The sequence below is a fragment of the Rhea americana genome, unplaced genomic scaffold (assembly GCF_003343005.1).
Source record: "Rhea americana isolate MKP2758 unplaced genomic scaffold, rheAme1 scaffold_1, whole genome shotgun sequence".
In the NCBI taxonomy this organism is placed as follows: Eukaryota; Metazoa; Chordata; class Aves; order Rheiformes; family Rheidae; genus Rhea; species Rhea americana.
The window spans coordinates 599,465-617,160 of NW_028185038.1; the positions used below are offsets into that span (position 1 = coordinate 599,465).

At 35.1% G+C, this 17,696-nt stretch overlaps 1 protein-coding gene across 6 annotated transcripts in view; it reads left to right on the top strand.

Annotated features, from left to right (window-relative positions):
• BRD1 (bromodomain containing 1) overlaps positions 1-17,696 on the top strand; it is a 65,665-nt gene that overhangs the window by 6,027 nt on the left and 41,942 nt on the right. For 5 of the 6 annotated variants that reach the window (XM_085326241.1, XR_014898384.1, XM_085326248.1 and 2 more), the window contains 2 exons: positions 4,220-5,600; positions 15,336-15,492. In XM_085326241.1, coding sequence (XP_085182367.1) covers positions 4,234-5,600; positions 15,336-15,492 — 1,524 coding nt within the window. In that variant the 5' untranslated portion in view covers positions 4,220-4,233. Of the gene's footprint in view, positions 1-725; positions 769-2,635; positions 2,753-4,219; positions 5,601-15,335; positions 15,493-17,696 lie in introns of those variants that run through there. The other variant, XM_085326233.1, reaches the window with a different exon arrangement.

Here is a 17,696-nt window from a genome sequence, read left to right on the forward strand (position 1 = left end):
GGCGCGGGGCGCAGCGGGCGGGGAGGCTGCGAGGGGGAAGCTGAGCGCGGCCGTTTGGGGGAGGGCGCCGCTCGGGCTGTTTTGTCAGCCGCCATATTTGTGGGCCGAGTATTTTCGCGGAGGGGAGGGAGGTGACTGTTGGGAAGGGCTGGAGATGATGGGGCTGGGCAGGAACCATCCCGGCGGCGGGCGGGAGGGGGGAATGCCGCGGCCGGGCCGGAACCATCGGCGCGGAGGGGGTGTGCGCGCTGGAGGCTCCCTGGGCGTGGGCAGGAAGTGTCGCGCAGGAGCCGGCTGTGGGCGGGCCCGTGGGCAGGGCGGCCCCGCGCGCGGGCGCCGTGGGGCGGCGGGGGCGCCCCGGGGGCCGGGGCGAGTGCGGCATCCCGGCGGGCGGGGGAGGCGAGAGCTGCCGGGGCGTAAACAGCGCCGGGGGCCTCCTTCCGGGAGCCCTCCCGCTGGGGGAGAACAGTGGCGCCGGTGATGGCAAGCAGCGCAGCGTACGCGGGCCGATCGGGCGGGTTGCGTGAGCGCCGGTTTCTGCGCTCCCCTGCGGGAAATGGCTCTGCTCCGCAGCTGAAGCGGAGGGTGGTGTCTTCCCTGCGTGCATGTAAGCGGCGTTTGCTTACCCTCATTGTCTAGGACTAAAGAGCATTCCTGTGCCTTTCTCTTCTTAATGGCCTGCATGAAAGTATCCATTGAGAATGGAATTCTCTTTTCCACTGGGCAGGGGATCCAGGCACCACAGGCAATTATTTGAAGAGGAGGAAGGTAACTAGGAGAGAGATTGTAAAAGGGAGTCGTAATCACAAAGCCTGCGTCCTTATACTTCCCTGTTGGTTTTAGCTATTCCACACCTTAATAAAAATACTTTTGCACCTTAATAAAAACRCTTTGCCTCATTCTGTGTGTTCCACATGAACAGCTGTCTTCACGCACTTCTGTTGTGGTGGGGGAAAGTGTCTGCTGGTGACTTTCTTCCCAAGCAGCTGACGTAATTCCAAGAGAGAAAAGCTATGGGTAACTTTCCAGTTTCATCTCTTGCAGCCTTTGAGTTGTAAGAGGCAGATTGCTGCTAACAGAAATACGTTAAATTATTTATATTTTGCTGTAAGCATGATATGTGTTAATATTGAACAGAAACTGGTGTCTTAGTTTACTGGTTTTCAAATCTGTGCACATGGTCTTCATTCCTGTGGAGCTGCAGCTTCTTACTACTGAAGGGAAGGGAGAAAAGTGCCTGTGATAATTACTTAGGAAAAGCAGACCAGTTTGCCAGCCATGAATTCATCATGCAGAAATCTGGTCTTCCTCTACAATATTTTTAGGATATTTGTAAATAGGATTTTTTTTTTATATAAAAAAAAAGCTGCTTTACCTCCCAGAGCATTTAAGTTCCACTGAATTTCTAGCAAATTAGGCCAGAGAAGTAYCAATTCCAATTCTATGTTCATTTCAATATATTTGTAGAGTCTCCATATTCCATTTAGCTGTGATTGTATTGTTTTCTGATTTAGCTTTATTTACAGGTGACTGTTAAAGGAAAGATGGTTAGATGCTAGTCCGATCATGTTTATCATTCTGTTGGATACAGCTTCTTTTATTTGATATTTATGACAGCAGTTCTAAGTCCTAAAGGAAGAACTTGTGCTTTAAAATATTTTCTTTCTGTTCTTGTTGCCTAGCTGCAGCCATGCTTAAGAATTTTGGAGAGGGAGGAGTAACAGGTTAGAAATCTAGCATTATTTTTTTTTTCTATAATACTAGGTTAAATTAGATAGGTAAGTATGGACAAGCAGCATATTTTTGGATTTCTGAAGGCTTCCTCTCTCATTCTTTCCCCATTAATTTGTCGAAACAATCACTGTCATGATGAACACTGTGGGTGGTTGTGCATGTTTAATAGTTGTAGGAAAAGACATTAATTTTGTCTAGATGTTAAAGTCTGTTTTTTCCTCCAAAATGCAGTTTTAAGGGGAAAGCTTTTTAATAGTCTGTTTCTTTTCTTGCTTGTTGATTAAATGAAAGACAAATACACACACACACACACACATATGTGTATATATATATATATATATATATATATATATATATATATATATATAAAGTCTAACACAGTAACATGAAAAGATACCATACTGGTCTGTACCAGCTTGTACTTTGGCACATCAATGTGTTTTATCTGAATAATCTCTAATGCAAAGCATGTATGTTAATAAGCAGAAATTGGGACTGGTATGTTATCTTTGGCCCATGAATTACACATTCTGATGTGGAAACTTTAATTCTCAATGAATTATCAATGTCTCTTTAAAAGTTACTGAGTATTTTATAGCACTCTTAGTGATTTAAACTTTAGTTGGTAAGAAATTGATGTGCTTTAATCATATATTGTCCTGCAGAAATAAATCATTAAGTATTTCACTCAAACTAACGTGAAGATCTTTCCTATTTGTCTGTTGTTTATAGAGAGCCAATGAGAGATCTGTAATGATTAAGTGCTGACTGTTGTCTTTTTTGTGTGTTCATGATATAAAAAATATAATAGCTAAGGAATATCAATCTAAGTGTCAGATCTATAAATAACACTGGCATGAATGATAAAACTTAATTTTCTTTTTTTTTCATTTGTCTTTAGGAAAACAAGGTCACTTTATGTGAGCAGATAAAACTAGCTCTTGAAAAGGTCTGATCTAATGGTAGCTGCTTAAAATACATAGTCTTTCCTTGAAAGGAGTTCCTTCAGAACTTGAAGGTACACTTTGAGAAGGGTTGGCATCATAAACTGAACAAAAGCAAATGCAGGCTGTGAATAATTAATATGTTAATTGTTATAGTTTTCCCTATATTTTTCATCTATTAGCTATGCTTCTCTTCCAGTATAATTGTATTTTGATCTCTGTATTTGTCTATCTTTCATATGCTAACACTAGTTGAATTATTTTAGCAAATAAATACCGTTGACTTGAAATGCAGAATTTTTGACTTAATCAAAATTTGAATAGTGGGGCTCTACTACTTTAAGCAAATGGTTAAAGATCATGAGGGTTTTTTTTCTGTAGCTGATGGTTATACTTGCTGTTAATTTTTTAGGAATTTAATAAGAAGAAAAGAGAAGGGAATAGAAAACAAACTTTATAACTTGATTATCAATTTGTCTTTAAAAAAATATTTCAACCCTCAGAAAAGAGAAACACTAAAATACTAGAAAGGCATCAATTTAAAATACATAAAGTTCTCAATTAGGGTTTTTGTAATCAAAATGCATGCTTAATGTTGGTGGAGAAAAGCTACATTTTTGTATGGTGCATGGTACATATCCTGCTCTTACTCCAGTAGAAGATAAACTTGAAAATGATTATTTAGAAAAGGCTTAGTTTTGGATTTAAAGGGAGTGAGATTTTTATCTACCCTAATTGCTCTGAGAACAAAACCTGAATTATTGGTCAAGAGAGAAGGTTTATGTATACACATGTTTGTATATGCACACACACACACAGCATGCTTTTCAGTATATTCTAGGTCAAATCTACTTTACAGGTTGAATGTTTCATAGTTACAGTCTGTGCTTCCCTGTCTTACAACTTAGATTGTGTTCTYGCTATTTTGTGTATCTTGCTGGAGTTTAAAGTTTTAGCACTGCGTGAGGATCCTCCTCCTAATGTGGACCTATTTAAAACAATAACATTACATTGGTGCTAGTAACTTTCTAGTGATGGCAATTATGTGATTCTTAAATATAACACTTAAAGAGACTTCAGGGAGAGCTGAAGAAAACCTGAAGGCGTTGAACAAATTTAAAAGTACAGACACTCTTTTATTAATTGGAAATTTTGTATCATCAGTGAGGTGATTTCTTATAGTATATATCAAAACTGTAATCTTTTTTATGTCACTTCTGTTTTTTTTGTTTGTTTCTGTTACAGAACTGCTGTAGATAGTGTTTCTTTAGTTTTTTTTTTATAATATGAATTCTATACAATGGTACTTATGTATGTAGAAACCTAGTATTTAGGAGATGTTTCTTGTTATCATTCGGTAAAATTTTTCAAATTATTGAGAGTTGTATTCGGTAAAAGGTGGCAGGTTAACTGATCTCTTGGAAATCAAATAGATAGTTTGGGAGTTAAACAACATGAAGGGTTTTTACTTACTAAAATAAAACTAATATTTTAATATAAATGTTTGTAGTTCATTATACTAATTGTTGCTTTAATTTTAGGTAAACATTACCAAATGAGGAGAAAAGGAAGATGTCATCGAGTATCGGCAGCAAGGCATTCTTCTTCCCCATGCAGTATTAAGCACTCCCCCACACGAGAAACCTTGACATACGCTCAAGCTCAAAGAATGGTTGAAATAGAAATTGAAGGTCGCCTGCATAGGATCAGTATCTTTGATCCTTTAGAGATTATACTGGAAGATGATCTTACAGCCCAGGAAATGAGTGAGTGCAACAGCAATAAAGAAAATAGTGAAAGACCACCAGTTTGTCTAAGAAGCAAACGGCATAAAAATAACAAAGTGAAAAAGAAAAATGAAGCTCTTCCGAGCTCGCATGGTGTACCTGCTACAACAGCTCCACTTCCAGAACCCAAAGTGCGTATTGTTGAATACAGTCCACCTTCTGCTCCTCGGCGACCTCCGGTTTATTACAAATTCATTGAAAAATCAGCAGAGGAACTTGATAATGAAGTTGAGTATGACATGGATGAAGAAGATTATGCATGGTTAGAAATAATAAATGAAAAGCGGAAAAGTGATGGAGTGTCAGTTGTGTCACAAAATATGTTTGAATTCCTTATGGATAGGTTTGAAAAAGAGTCTTATTGTGAGAACCAAAAGCAGGGTGATCATCAGTCTTTAATTGATGAAGATGCAGTGTGTTGTATATGCATGGATGGTGAATGTCAGAACAGCAATGTAATCCTGTTTTGTGATATGTGTAATTTAGCAGTACATCAGGAATGCTATGGGGTGCCATATATACCTGAGGGCCAGTGGCTCTGCAGACACTGTCTGCAGTCTCGTTCTCGGCCTGTAGACTGTGTGCTGTGCCCAAACAAGGGAGGTGCCTTTAAAAAGACTGATGATGATCGCTGGGGACATGTTGTGTGTGCTTTGTGGATTCCAGAAGTTGGATTTGCCAATACAGTTTTTATTGAGCCAATTGATGGTGTCAGGAACATTCCCCCAGCCAGATGGAAGTTAACATGCTACCTCTGTAAACAGAAAGGTGTTGGTGCCTGCATCCAGTGCCACAAAGCAAATTGCTATACTGCATTCCATGTGACATGTGCTCAAAAAGCTGGTCTATATATGAAAATGGAGCCTGTGAAAGAACTAACTGGCAGTGGGACAACGTTCTCTGTGAAAAAGACTGCCTATTGTGATGTACATACTCCACCAGGTTGCATACGGAGACCTCTAAATATTTATGGAGAAGCTGAAATCAAAAACGGTGTTTGTAGAAAGGAGGGATCAGTCAGAACTGCTAGGTCTACTTCAAAAGTCAGAAAAAAGACAAAAAAGACCAAGAAAACAGTGGTTGAACCCTGTACAGTTATGCCAACAGTATCTGCTCCTTATATCCCTCCCCAGAGGTAAGCAAACCATCCAACTGAGAGAAACATAATTGGTTCTTGTCTGTTTAATTGTAAGCCAATGCTTAGATGCAGCTTTAGAAGTTTTCAGGCATTTCTTATATGCCTTCCTTAAAGGCTATACTCAGAGGATTAATGTAAATTGTGTATGCTGTACTTCTTTGAAATTGCATGAAAAGTGCATTAGGTTCCCCATAGAAATCAGTAGATGGTCTTCAGAAATATATATGTGTATATATATTTTTTAGACCAGATGATGTTTGTGTTTAGTTGTTGTTCACAATACATTTGAGAATTTACTTAGTTTAGAATAACATGTATTTATATACATATACACATGCACATATATCTAGCTATATCCATATAGATATATAGTCACATGCTTCTGGGAAAAGTTACTGAGTGTCAGAGTTGCACTGTGTGTGTGTGTGTGCGTGTGTGYGTGCGTGCGTGCGTGCGTGCTGGGGGGAAATTTAGATTCCAGACAGCATTTGGATGGTTTGGTAGATGGTGCTCAGAATGATGGCCTCTTGCTGCCACCAGCTTGCTTATTTATCTGTAAACAGTGGCAAGTTATTTGGGTGGTTCCAAGGTTCATATTCTATTGATGATGTGTGATGGTGGAGTTGTGCCTGATAGATAAATGATTCTTTTCTGCCCATAGAAATACTGAAAGTATTTTACTTAGGCTGCAAGTGTAAAACTTATAAGTTAGGAAATCGTAAATTTTATAGTTGGCTSCACCATTTGAGTTTTATTCTATGTGTGTGTGAGTTACGATTCTGTACTGGTTCTGTGGTCTATTTCTTGTGTTTTTTTCACCCCCTTTTGCTTCTCCTTTAATAATGACTGCTTTATATAGTGAATAGGATGGTTACATAAAAAAGCAGAATCATAGTGTTAGCTGTGAAAATTTTAGCTATCTTCTCTTATTTTTGATTGTTTGATTTTGTAACACAAATAACATTTTTTTGGTGTAGTCTTTTCATCTTGTGTACTAAAAGAGGCATTTGAAATGTGATGGCCTTATGAAAAGTGAAGCCAGTATCAATATTCATATTTAAAAACATTGTGTAACTAGGATGTTGTGTGGGTGTATACTTGGGGGGAAAACCTGAATGTCATATAAAATACTTCAAAATTTCAGTGTATTTTAGAAATATACATTGAGATACAGTGTTACTTGCTTTGTTACAATGCTATTTATGCAAGAATTCCTCTTCTAAATGGAAGCAGGTATCTTACAGTTTATAAAGCTTTGCTTTCATGTGTAATTTCTGTTTCTACATGGCATATATATATATATGTCTGAAATAACTACTGCATTTCAGATGCCTTCTTTACAGGGAGCAAGAATAAGCACCCCTCTACGTACACACATTCATAACAAACAGGAACAAGGCATTATACTTGTCCATCAGATTGTGTACAGCAACTGTATTACTCCATACTATTGGTAGAAGAGTAAATGATGCTTACAAAAATAAATAAGTAATAGGCAGATAACTGAGAGGAAAAACTTCTCAGATTCTCAAATATTAATTACTAGGATAGCCTCCCCCCCCGCCCCCAGTCAATATTTTCATGTGCTTCAAGTTACCTGGATTTTCTATATTGACCTTTGCTTTGATCAGAGAACACATTGTTTCTGGTAGTAGAAATCAGTGAACCAGAAAGACATATAGAAAGTGATGAAATGCAAAATAAGCTGAAAGGAACACTTACAAACAAGCATTTACAAACTTTCTTTTGAAACATTATTAGACTGCATGCACAGAAAATGCTGATTTGGGCATTTATTTATTTATTTTTAAGAATACTTTCAGAAAGTTCTTAAGCAGTACTTTTTATTATTTCCTCCTATTTAAAAGTCAACATAAATAATCATTGGAGTATACTATTAGAGACAACGTTGCAACAACATGGAAAGCTAAATCCTGATTAATATGTTAGCCATTTATTCTTGAATTTATAAGGATCCATATTTTGACAAAGTGATCTGGAAATAGTTATTTGAATTACAAAAGAACATGATACAGATACCCTTTATAGCCTCACATAATAATTAGAAAATGCAACTACCTTGGTAAGGTAGAAGGGGAAATAACAGTTTTGCAGAACAATTACTGTATAACGTTATTGAGTTTGGGTGAAGGAGTAGTTGTTTGGATAGTCAGATTATTATGAGAAATCTATAGACTCTAAATCAGGTAAGACATTTGTGTCACCAGTAAAATCTGATGTTTCTTGTAAAATTAGTTGTGCTGGAACTCTCCTGGTTTCTATGGAAACTACTGCTGAAGTCAGTGCCCTCTTTGGTTAAATCAAAAAACAATTTTACTTTAATCGGGAAAAGAGCTACTAGATTGTCATCATTAGCTTTGCCTCACTGTCACTGGTATTTTTAAAAAATGATAAGGTAACTTCAGAACTTTCTTTGCATTCTAATTCATCACAACTCTGTCTGGATTATTAAATTAGAATTAATGAGTGTGATTGAGAAAGTGTAAATTTTTTAATACACTGCAAAAGTGGATTTTGACTTTAAACAAATGGGGAAGATGGTTGTGTGTCTGKCATTAAAAGCATTTGTCATATCATTATGACTGATGTTGAGGAGAAGAGTTGTTTCCCTCTATAAAAGTCCAGAGAGCGGAAATGATGTGTATTATTTAAATCTTTTTAAAAAGGGGATCTATGAATATGATGTAGGTATCTTTTTCTTCTTTTCCATGTCTTTTCTGTATCTTTCAGAGGTACAGTGAAGCAATGGAAATACTGCAGTAGAAGCAACAGAAGTACTTCCTTAAGTAAAAAAGCTTAAAATGGAAATTAATATATGTTAGGGACTTATGTAAGGTGCGTCGTTAGTATCCTGTGTGTCCTCTGATGGTCTCAGGTGTCAGTGATTCTGCTTATTTTTGTTTTTCAGTTAATATGATCAACATTCATACTCCCAATCTAATAATAGTAAAACACTACAGCTATTTCAAGTATTTTTTATTCTTAAATATTTTCAGTTTCTCCAATTGTGTGAACTTATTTTCTTTTTGCAATTACAGGGTACAGAATGTTATAAATACTATACAAAACCACGATTTTTAGCATACATTTTCTGAAGAACTGTTTCCTGACCCCTTATTTGTTTGATAGTCAAATTATAGATGTGCAAAAAGTTAGCAGGTTAATGCTGAGATTACTTTTATTACAAATAAAAGACATTTTTGGTTAATACTTCTGCTCGTGGATTTAGCCTTCTGAGATTATTTCAAAATTGTATGTGGCACGGTTACAACTATATACAAAAGAAAATACTTTGAGTAAGTTTAAAGAAACGTTGTATCTCAGCATGTGCGATGTATGGTCATGGCGGAAGTGAATCTAGGCGTGTGACTTCTCAGAGAAGACTCAGGAGGTTTTCCAGTGTGACCATTTTGTGGTGTTGCTGTTGTTTTTGTTTTTTTTCTCAAGGTTTGGAAGATTACAAACTTAGTTTATAGGGTACGAACAAAGTAGTGTTAAATAACTAAGGGGAATTAACTCATGCCAGCAAAACATTTTCTTAAGAGTTAAGTYCAACATTGTACTTTCTTGTCTAATAAAAATTTTGCAAGCTGTTTATTCAAGTTCGGATTCTGTGAGATATAGGTGTCCAGCTTCGCAGTCATCTGAAGCAAGGAAAAGGGCTTCCTGTGTGTTCAGTCAAGAATGAATATTATGTAAATACCAATACATGTAAAGAAGAGGAACCTGGAAGAACTTCCAGGCTTCAGAAAATAYGTCAGTGGATCTATCGGATCCTCAATAGAACAGAGAAAAGCAAACTTGATAGCAAGAAGTTTAAAAGATAAAAACAAAAAGCAGAAGTTTATAATTGTGAAGTGATTAAAGACTGCACTGCACTAGTAAGGGAATGATTAAAATTTCTTGAAATGTTTAGTGCAAAAGCTAGGAAACAGTCGTAATTAGGAAGACATATATTAGTCATTTGGAAATTGTATAGTTATTTGGAATTGTATGTGTTGCTCAGAAGTTTAAATGACATTGCCACTGTCTTCAGGATTTGATATGTATCCTGATGAAGTAGGTGGAAATCTGTTTGCTGAGTTTGGCTAGTTATAAAAGAAACCTTATCCCTATTCAAAARTTAATAGGAAATTCAATAAGCCTTGATTTTTGCGTAGTTATTCATATGTTTGTGTTTTCTTTAAAGCTAATCAAAAGTTTGGGTTTTTTTAAATGAAGAAATTGGATTTCTGATTGGGAGAGGGGATTGAAATAACAAAACTCTCTCTGCACAACTAAAAAAGGTATATTGAAAAGCAGAATTTACAAACATTTTTGGATAGGCAGCCACGGCCAAAGGTTTTTTATGAGAAAAATTGAATTTTGTCAGTCCAAGCACTCTTTCTCATCTCTAGAAGCTGAAATTTTTGGATACAGGGTTCAGAGTGATTGGCAAGGACCCAGATTCATTCCAATTCCCAAAATGGAGACTTTCATATCTTTTTTTATTATTATTATTCTATTTTTCTGCTAATTCTCTTCCAGTTAATGTCTGTGGAATTACTGTAATTGTGTGTGGTTAATTTTTGTGTCTTTTTTTTTCCTGCTTCCTTTGAGTGTCAGTATATTCCATGGAATTCAAGAGAACAAGGCTTGGAATTTCAAATATTCTTGAAAGTCAGTTTACTCAGTTAAAATTTATTAAATTTAAATGGCTTATATTTTATTCTGATAGTTTCAAAAGCATATCTATAATTTTTGTATTGGAAAATAGGGCAGGTTTATTTACCCAGTGCAGTGGAACCTCATTTGATTGTTTATGGGTATCACTGTAAATCAAGATAAAATTGGTATTTCTTGATATTTTAGTATAAGTAATGTAAAAGTATTGTAATTGAAATACTAGGCTTAGGTCATGTTCAAAAGTTGTTTGGTTCTAGTGGATATTTAATCCTACTGAACCTTATAAATTATTGCATTAGGTTCGTACTTCCTGAATTACTGTAGTAATAGTGAAAGAGTCATGCTTGCTGTAGGATGGAAATTTTCTCTCTAGTTTGTGTTTTGAAGAACTTGTATTTTGAAAACTTAAGAATGAAGAGACACTACATGTCTTACAGTACTTACAGATGAAATTTATGGGATCAGAAAGCAGATATTGTACATTAACTGTTTCTTTAATGCCCACTAATGTACAGTCCTTGGGCTGATCATTGATGATTAATAGAAAAGAGGGTGCTTATCTTTGCTGACTTTCTTTAGTGTCTGCCTACCTATGCTGCAGTTTAACATAAAGATACTATTTTCACTTTTTCTTGTAACTAATTGTAGTAGTTGTCACAGAGATATGTGATTGAAACCGAGAGAGGAAGTGGTCAGGAGTAGAGGCTATGAAATTGCAAATATGACAAGAGCAAATCTCTTATATTGAGGAAAATATTTTTTAATATGTGATATTATGTAATATTTTTAATATTAATATTTTTTAATAATAATATTTTTAATATGCATTTATGTTAAAAAAAAGAAAAAAGAAAGAAAAAGAAACACAGTACTAAGAGTTTGTGTTTACAGTCTTTCTCCGAATTCTTCGACCACTGCGTTAAGAGCACCACCCTTCGTGCATGGTGGAGTATCAATCAAGTACCTCTGTGTGAGGAGAGGGTTAGTTCAGAACGGCTGATAAATAACAAATTATCGCTAAAGATATTTTAATTTAAGATGAAATTTAATATACTGCCTTACTCTTTCAAAGCAGAACAGTTTCCTTCCCTCATCTTTCTGTTGCTTTTGTAAATGCAGGATATTTTTACTGGTATAATTTACTCTCATCCTAACTTACAGTTCAGGATCAGAACTGCAAATGCTTTGAAAACTTGAGTTGAAAAGGGAGCTTTTCCCATATGAAAGATAAGCAGTGAGATTGTAAGATACCTCAGTACCGTGTTTGTAGTACATGTCACAGTGTTTTAGAGTAGGATACAAATGGAGTTGGGGGAGGGAGTCAGTATTGGCTTTCCCAGTTGCTGTTGCACAAATACAATAGTTTTCAAAAATGTTTTGACATCTATGTAGTCTTGGAACATAGCCCAAAAAACAGAAAATCAACAGGGAGTATGCCTGGTCGGCATGCCAAGAAATCAAAAGGCAGCAGTAGTCAGACAGCTTGAGAAAATGGCTGACCTGGAATGATAGTTCATGCATCAGTACTGTTGGCTTTTATCAACTTGAAACCTAATGCTTCTGTTACAGGATCGGTTATGTAAAAAGAGCTACTGAAATTCATGGGAACACAATTACCTGTTAAGGAATTTTTGAAATACACCTAAATTGTGCAAGGGCTTTTTGACTAAATTCATTTGATTTGTATTGTTATAGAAATACTGCTTAGAGAAATGTATTAATCTTATTTTTAGATCTTGTCTCTTTTTTTAATCTTACTTGTTTTTAATAACTGATAAATGATGGGGGAGGAGAGAACACCATGTTTTGGGCCTGTGTTTGAAGGCACAACAGTGACACAGGCTATGGTTGCTCAGTCTGTGTACAATGTAAGAACAGTTCTCCTCTGTGTTGAGCTTAATTATGTTAATCATTTTGATGTTTTGAGAGAGAAATGTTTAGCACTTAACACGATCCTTTTGAGAAGATCACCTGAGAATTTGTCTAACAAATTCTCTGTTCCATAAGGAACTAGAAAAGCAATGGTTGATCTCTTCTGCTTGCTTTCTGTGGTAACTATAGCTGTAGCTTTTTATTTTTGACCTGTTTAAAGTTAATTATATGATAAGGGAGACAGTAACTCTGGCTGTACTTACAAATGTGCATTCCTAAACTGCCTTCTTTGGGCTACCTTGTACAGGAGTTTTGCTACTGACAGTCTCAACAGAGAGATTAGAAATACTTAGGTAGTGAGATTGGTCTGTTATTTCCGAAGAGAAAGTACTGCAGTACAATGTTTAATGCATGTTTTAAAAATATTTTTTTCTCTCAGTGCTTCCTATGCTTGACTTGCATTTGACACTTGTCATTAGAAAGTAAAACTACAGAATATTATTCTTTCTGTGATGTTCTTACACTGGGCAAAAGCTCTAGAGAGTTATCTTGAAGAAAAGAAAGAAGGCCTTTGCTTGTGTGTTCTGTTTGTTCTGGGAACTGATCTGTCCTTTTGTAAACTTTGCTTCTGCTTGGGGGATTTATCAGTGTGATGCAGCAGTTAGCCCTGTCTTGTGCAAGTCAGACCGTGGATTACAAATTGTAAAGTCTTCAGGCAGCTCTTCCTTACCTACCTAAAATATATACATATTCTTTATTCTTCAAGAAATTATTTTAAATTATATTATGTCTTTCATTTAAAAAAGAGTGTTCAGCAACCTGCTTTGAGACCTGTAAGAATTTTAAAGTCTTACCTTTAGTTCTAACTCAGGTAGGAGCAGGAAGATCCTTATTTAGGATTGCCACATGTGTATTTAATTTCATTAATGTGTTCAGATTCATTACAGCCACATGTATCTTTGTGGATGAGACTTTCTTTCCCAGTAAGATGATAACTGAGAGATAATGATCAAGGATGGGAACTTTAAAGTCAGTAACTGGTCTGTGTTACTCAGAGCGTTCTACGCAGCAGATGAATCTTGCCTTGTTTCGCTCAAGTGTCAAAACTTGAATAGTTGCAGGCTGCAAGAGTCTACCTGGGATTATGTGACCAAGCAGAATGATAATAAAAAAGCTATGCTGTAGGTAGTGGATTCTCCTGGTAGATGTAATGTCCTTTACTAGGACGTTAAAACTGTAGTGTAGATGCTTTGTAGATATGTGCTGTGTGAAGAGTCTCTGAGCTTCACTGTGTTTAGATAAATTAAGACGTGATTTGATTGATGATATATTGCCACTACTTAAGCTTGGTGTCTRATTGAAATATAAACAGCCAGTGTTTGTTTTTTTTTTTGGGGGGGGGAGAGAAGAGTAGGTTTTTACAACGTACTAGATTAGTTTTTGCAGTCTGAAGTACCTAGTGTTTGTTCGTATTTTGAAAGTAGAAGAGTATCTTCTGCTAACATCTCTTCAAAGGTTATTGTAGTATTTTATTATCACGGTTATCTATGAATAGAATGGTTCCTTCTGTGAAAAGGCAAATATACTTAAAACTATAATTAAAGATGTTTGTTTAGTCTTGCCACATCTGATGGGCGTGAGGCCAAGGCACCTTTCTTCATACTGAGTTATGATTCTGTGATCTCTCCAAATAGATACATATTTGGCTCTGCTTTTTTTTGGATTCAGTGGATTTTACTGTTTCTAAGAAAGACAAGTTAAAGTGATTAATTGCATTTTATAATTAATTATGATTCTGTTGTTGTGTATGAAGTTTAATGTGGTCACATAACTCTTGAGTACCCCTTCTCTCCTTCAGTAAAAGGCTTTTGAAATAGTCCTGAGTCTGTCTGCAGACTTTCTGAGCTTCCTTTGAATTAAACTAGAATTTTTCAAGATTGCTTTACTGGTTTAGTTATTCATTGAAAAATGATGTAGTTGAAGAAGGGAAAGGCACTATACACTATATTTTGAAGGAGACCTGTCCTTGTGCTGCCTGTATTCTGTAGTGACCAAAAGGTCTGTAGCTACAGTTAGCATAGCACTGAATAGAACTGCTACACCTTAGCTCCTATGGAGCTTAAAAAAACTGACTATGGATAGATGGCTTTTTGTAAGCTCAGAGTAAATTCACCTGTATTAAAAAAATAAATAAATAAATAACTAGGAAGAAAAAGTTAACACTTTTGTTTATTTGCATTGTCCTGTAATTCCATTTTTACCTCCTGCTAAGGAAAATCCTTACCTCTCTTCAGCTGCTTCCCTACCCCAAAGCAAACAAAAAAAAACTGTTGAGGCTGGAAGGGACCTCTGGAGACTGTCTGATCCAACATCCTGCTCAATCAAGATCAGTTTGGGGGGGAGGGGAGGGAGAAAAACCCTTAAGGTCCCCCCCCCCTTCAAATAAAGCAACAACAACAGCAAAACAGAGTGCAAGTGGTTGGAACCCTAGGACATACTTGCATCCGTTTAAAGATATTTTTTTGAAGAAGACAGTATTCATTTACTCAAGATATTTCACTTTACTGGTTTTATCATCCTCTCTTGCAGCCTTTTTCCGTGGATATTATCATCATATGTATAGGATAAAATCATGAAGTATATGCTCTTTTGAACTTTTTCTCCCCTTTACTTACTGAAAAGTTAATATTAGTACTTCAGTAACACAAGCTTTTTGTTGTAAATTTTATATAGAGTGCATTCATACTCTTTTGCATAAAAAAAAGTTTGAAGATATGTTCTCTTTAAAATAAACTACTAGTTGTGTATAAGTGACTACTAATTCTGTATTATGTTGCTTATATTAAGTATGTAGCAATCTGAAAACTTCAGTATGGATTTAGAGCTTTATTTCCAATTTTATTTTAAATATAATTATTTTAAAATTCACGTTAAGCTTTAGGCTAATATTTGTTAGAAACTAAAAAGCCAAGAGGTATTTAATTGTAATTTACTATTAGGAAGTAACGGGACTAAAAATAATATGGTTGATAGACTGTTATATAATCATAGTAATATGATAGTCACTGCTGTTGCTCTGTTACACATTTATATATTTTGATGTTGAACTTCCATAGACAAATATATTCTGTGCTTTGCTGCAAAATATACAATATCAGTTTTTCCATATTTTAGATTAAATAAAATTATGAATCAGGTGGCCATTCAGCGGAAGAAGCAGTTTGTTGAACGAGTGCACAGTTACTGGTTGCTTAAAAGGCTGTCTAGGAATGGTGTTCCTCTGTTGAGAAGGCTGCAGTCCAGTTTACAGTCACAAAGAAACACACAACAGGTATGTGACACACTTTTTACTTACAAGAAGAAATCAAGAAGTCTCTATTTTAATGAATAAATATTCACTAGGAAACATAGCATTGAGTGAAAACTTTCCCTTATTTTTACAGTAGTGTGTTCTCTACCTAAGAGTTATATAATAACTAATTTTACAACTTTTAAGTTTCTTTTGAGATATACAAAATATTTATGCAGAGTAATCTTTTGTTTTACTTAAACATTTCACAAAATATACCACCACCAAAAATCCCCTAGTACTGTTGTTTATTAATTAATATTATGGTTTTTGGAACTCATTCCTCAATGTACCATGAATCTTAGTATGATAAAAATAAATTTTATTTTAAATTCATTAGAAGATGCAAAGTAAATTTAGGCTTTGCAACATAGAACTAAGAAAAATTGGAATGTTCTGCGGAGTAAAGGTTAGATGTATTAGTTTAGTGTTTGAGGTTTGGATCCTTTTTGTCCACGTGGTTTGGTAATAACAAAACACAGAACAAACCATGGTTGAAGTTCAAAGACCTATTGATACCACTTTCAGTTTCGCTTTTGACATAGTTAAGTGGGATTATTGACAAGCATAAATATATATTAATTATTTTGCAGAGGTAAAATTCACCATATCTAAAATACATCCAAGTTGATTAAACTTTTACTCATTTAGCATCAGAATTATTGAAAATTGGAAAGAAAACCAGTCACTCCAGGTTTATATCAGATTCAGAAAGCAGTACTTTTCTGCTTTCCATTTTTGTAATATGATCAACATTAGGGATATTGATAGGTCTTAATGTCTCATTTCAAGTCACTAAGTGACTATGAGAATAATTAAAACCTCGTGTTTGAATTCTGTAGATAGACCTGTGTATGTAATCCTTGAAATGCAGTGAAACAGCATAATGTAGATACTGCATACCCATTACTCTCTTAAATTTAACTGAGAATGTAATTGGATGTATTCTTTGTCATTCTCCAGATGTTTATGACTTCCAAGGGAATTATTCTTGTAAAATAGCTGTTAGGACTTATGAATACATTTTATAACTTTGAAAAATTTGTATATGAGTATTGTTTTCTTGTATTAAATTGAGATTTTTTTCCCTTTAGAGCTTAACTAGAGCTTAACTGTTATTTGAATTGAATTTTGTTGTTTGCTGATAAATCGTTAATACAGTCATAAAAACATCATGGTCATCATCACTTTGTAGTTATCTTTGATCTTTCCTTTTTCTTCTGTATTTCTTTTCTTAGCTTTTCTTTGGGAAAAAAACAATTACTAATTCACTGATATTACTGTTACTTCAGTAATTGATTTTTATCTTTTTACATGGAATTAACTTTGATTATAAATTGGCCACTTATTCATCTTTATTTCCTTTCTTCTACATTATCTCAGTTTTTATGCTGCTTTTTTTGAGGGGTAATAACTTCCCTATATATCTTACTTTAAATTTTTGAATTCACAATATGGCTTAATATATATTAAATAACTGCTCATCAGACTTCATTATGAATTTCTATGTTAATTTCAATGGTTACAGGAGTAAAACTTCTATAGGGAATTTTATAGGTGATGTGCTGCTTATTTGGATCAGAAGTTGTGGGTTACTCACCTAAACTCAAAAGCAGAGTGTGATTTTTATCTCTTCAATTCAGTACTAGAAGTTTCTGTTCTTCAGAATAGTATCTACCAGTTACATTGTGGTAGTTGCAACTAACTTAYTCAGATAATAAACACTAATAATTTTGAATGAATTTGAGTCCTTAAAAATACTAAAATCAAGCACAAAGTCAAGGGCACATACAGACACACAGACCTAGCTAGACTATAATTACAGATCCTGAAAATATTATATTTACTAGTTGATCGTTATGAAGTACTTCTGCTATTAAGATGTCATGTTCTGGTGAATCAGAAGTGCAAAATTTCTAAAGAATAATAACTGCCAAAGAAAGATGATTATTATAATTGATACTTGATTGTACCAAAAAAAGCCTTAGTCTGGAGCTGTTTAAAATGCATTCATTTATTTGTGTTCCTGTCCAAAAGTGTGATTTCTTTCTTTTCTTTTTTTAATTTCAGAACAATGCAGTATTCTCAAGTAATAAAATAATTAAAGTATTATATTAATTTGAAATGGAATAGTTATACTGCTTGATTAAAAACTGGGTACTTGTTTGCCTTTGTTTTAATGTTGA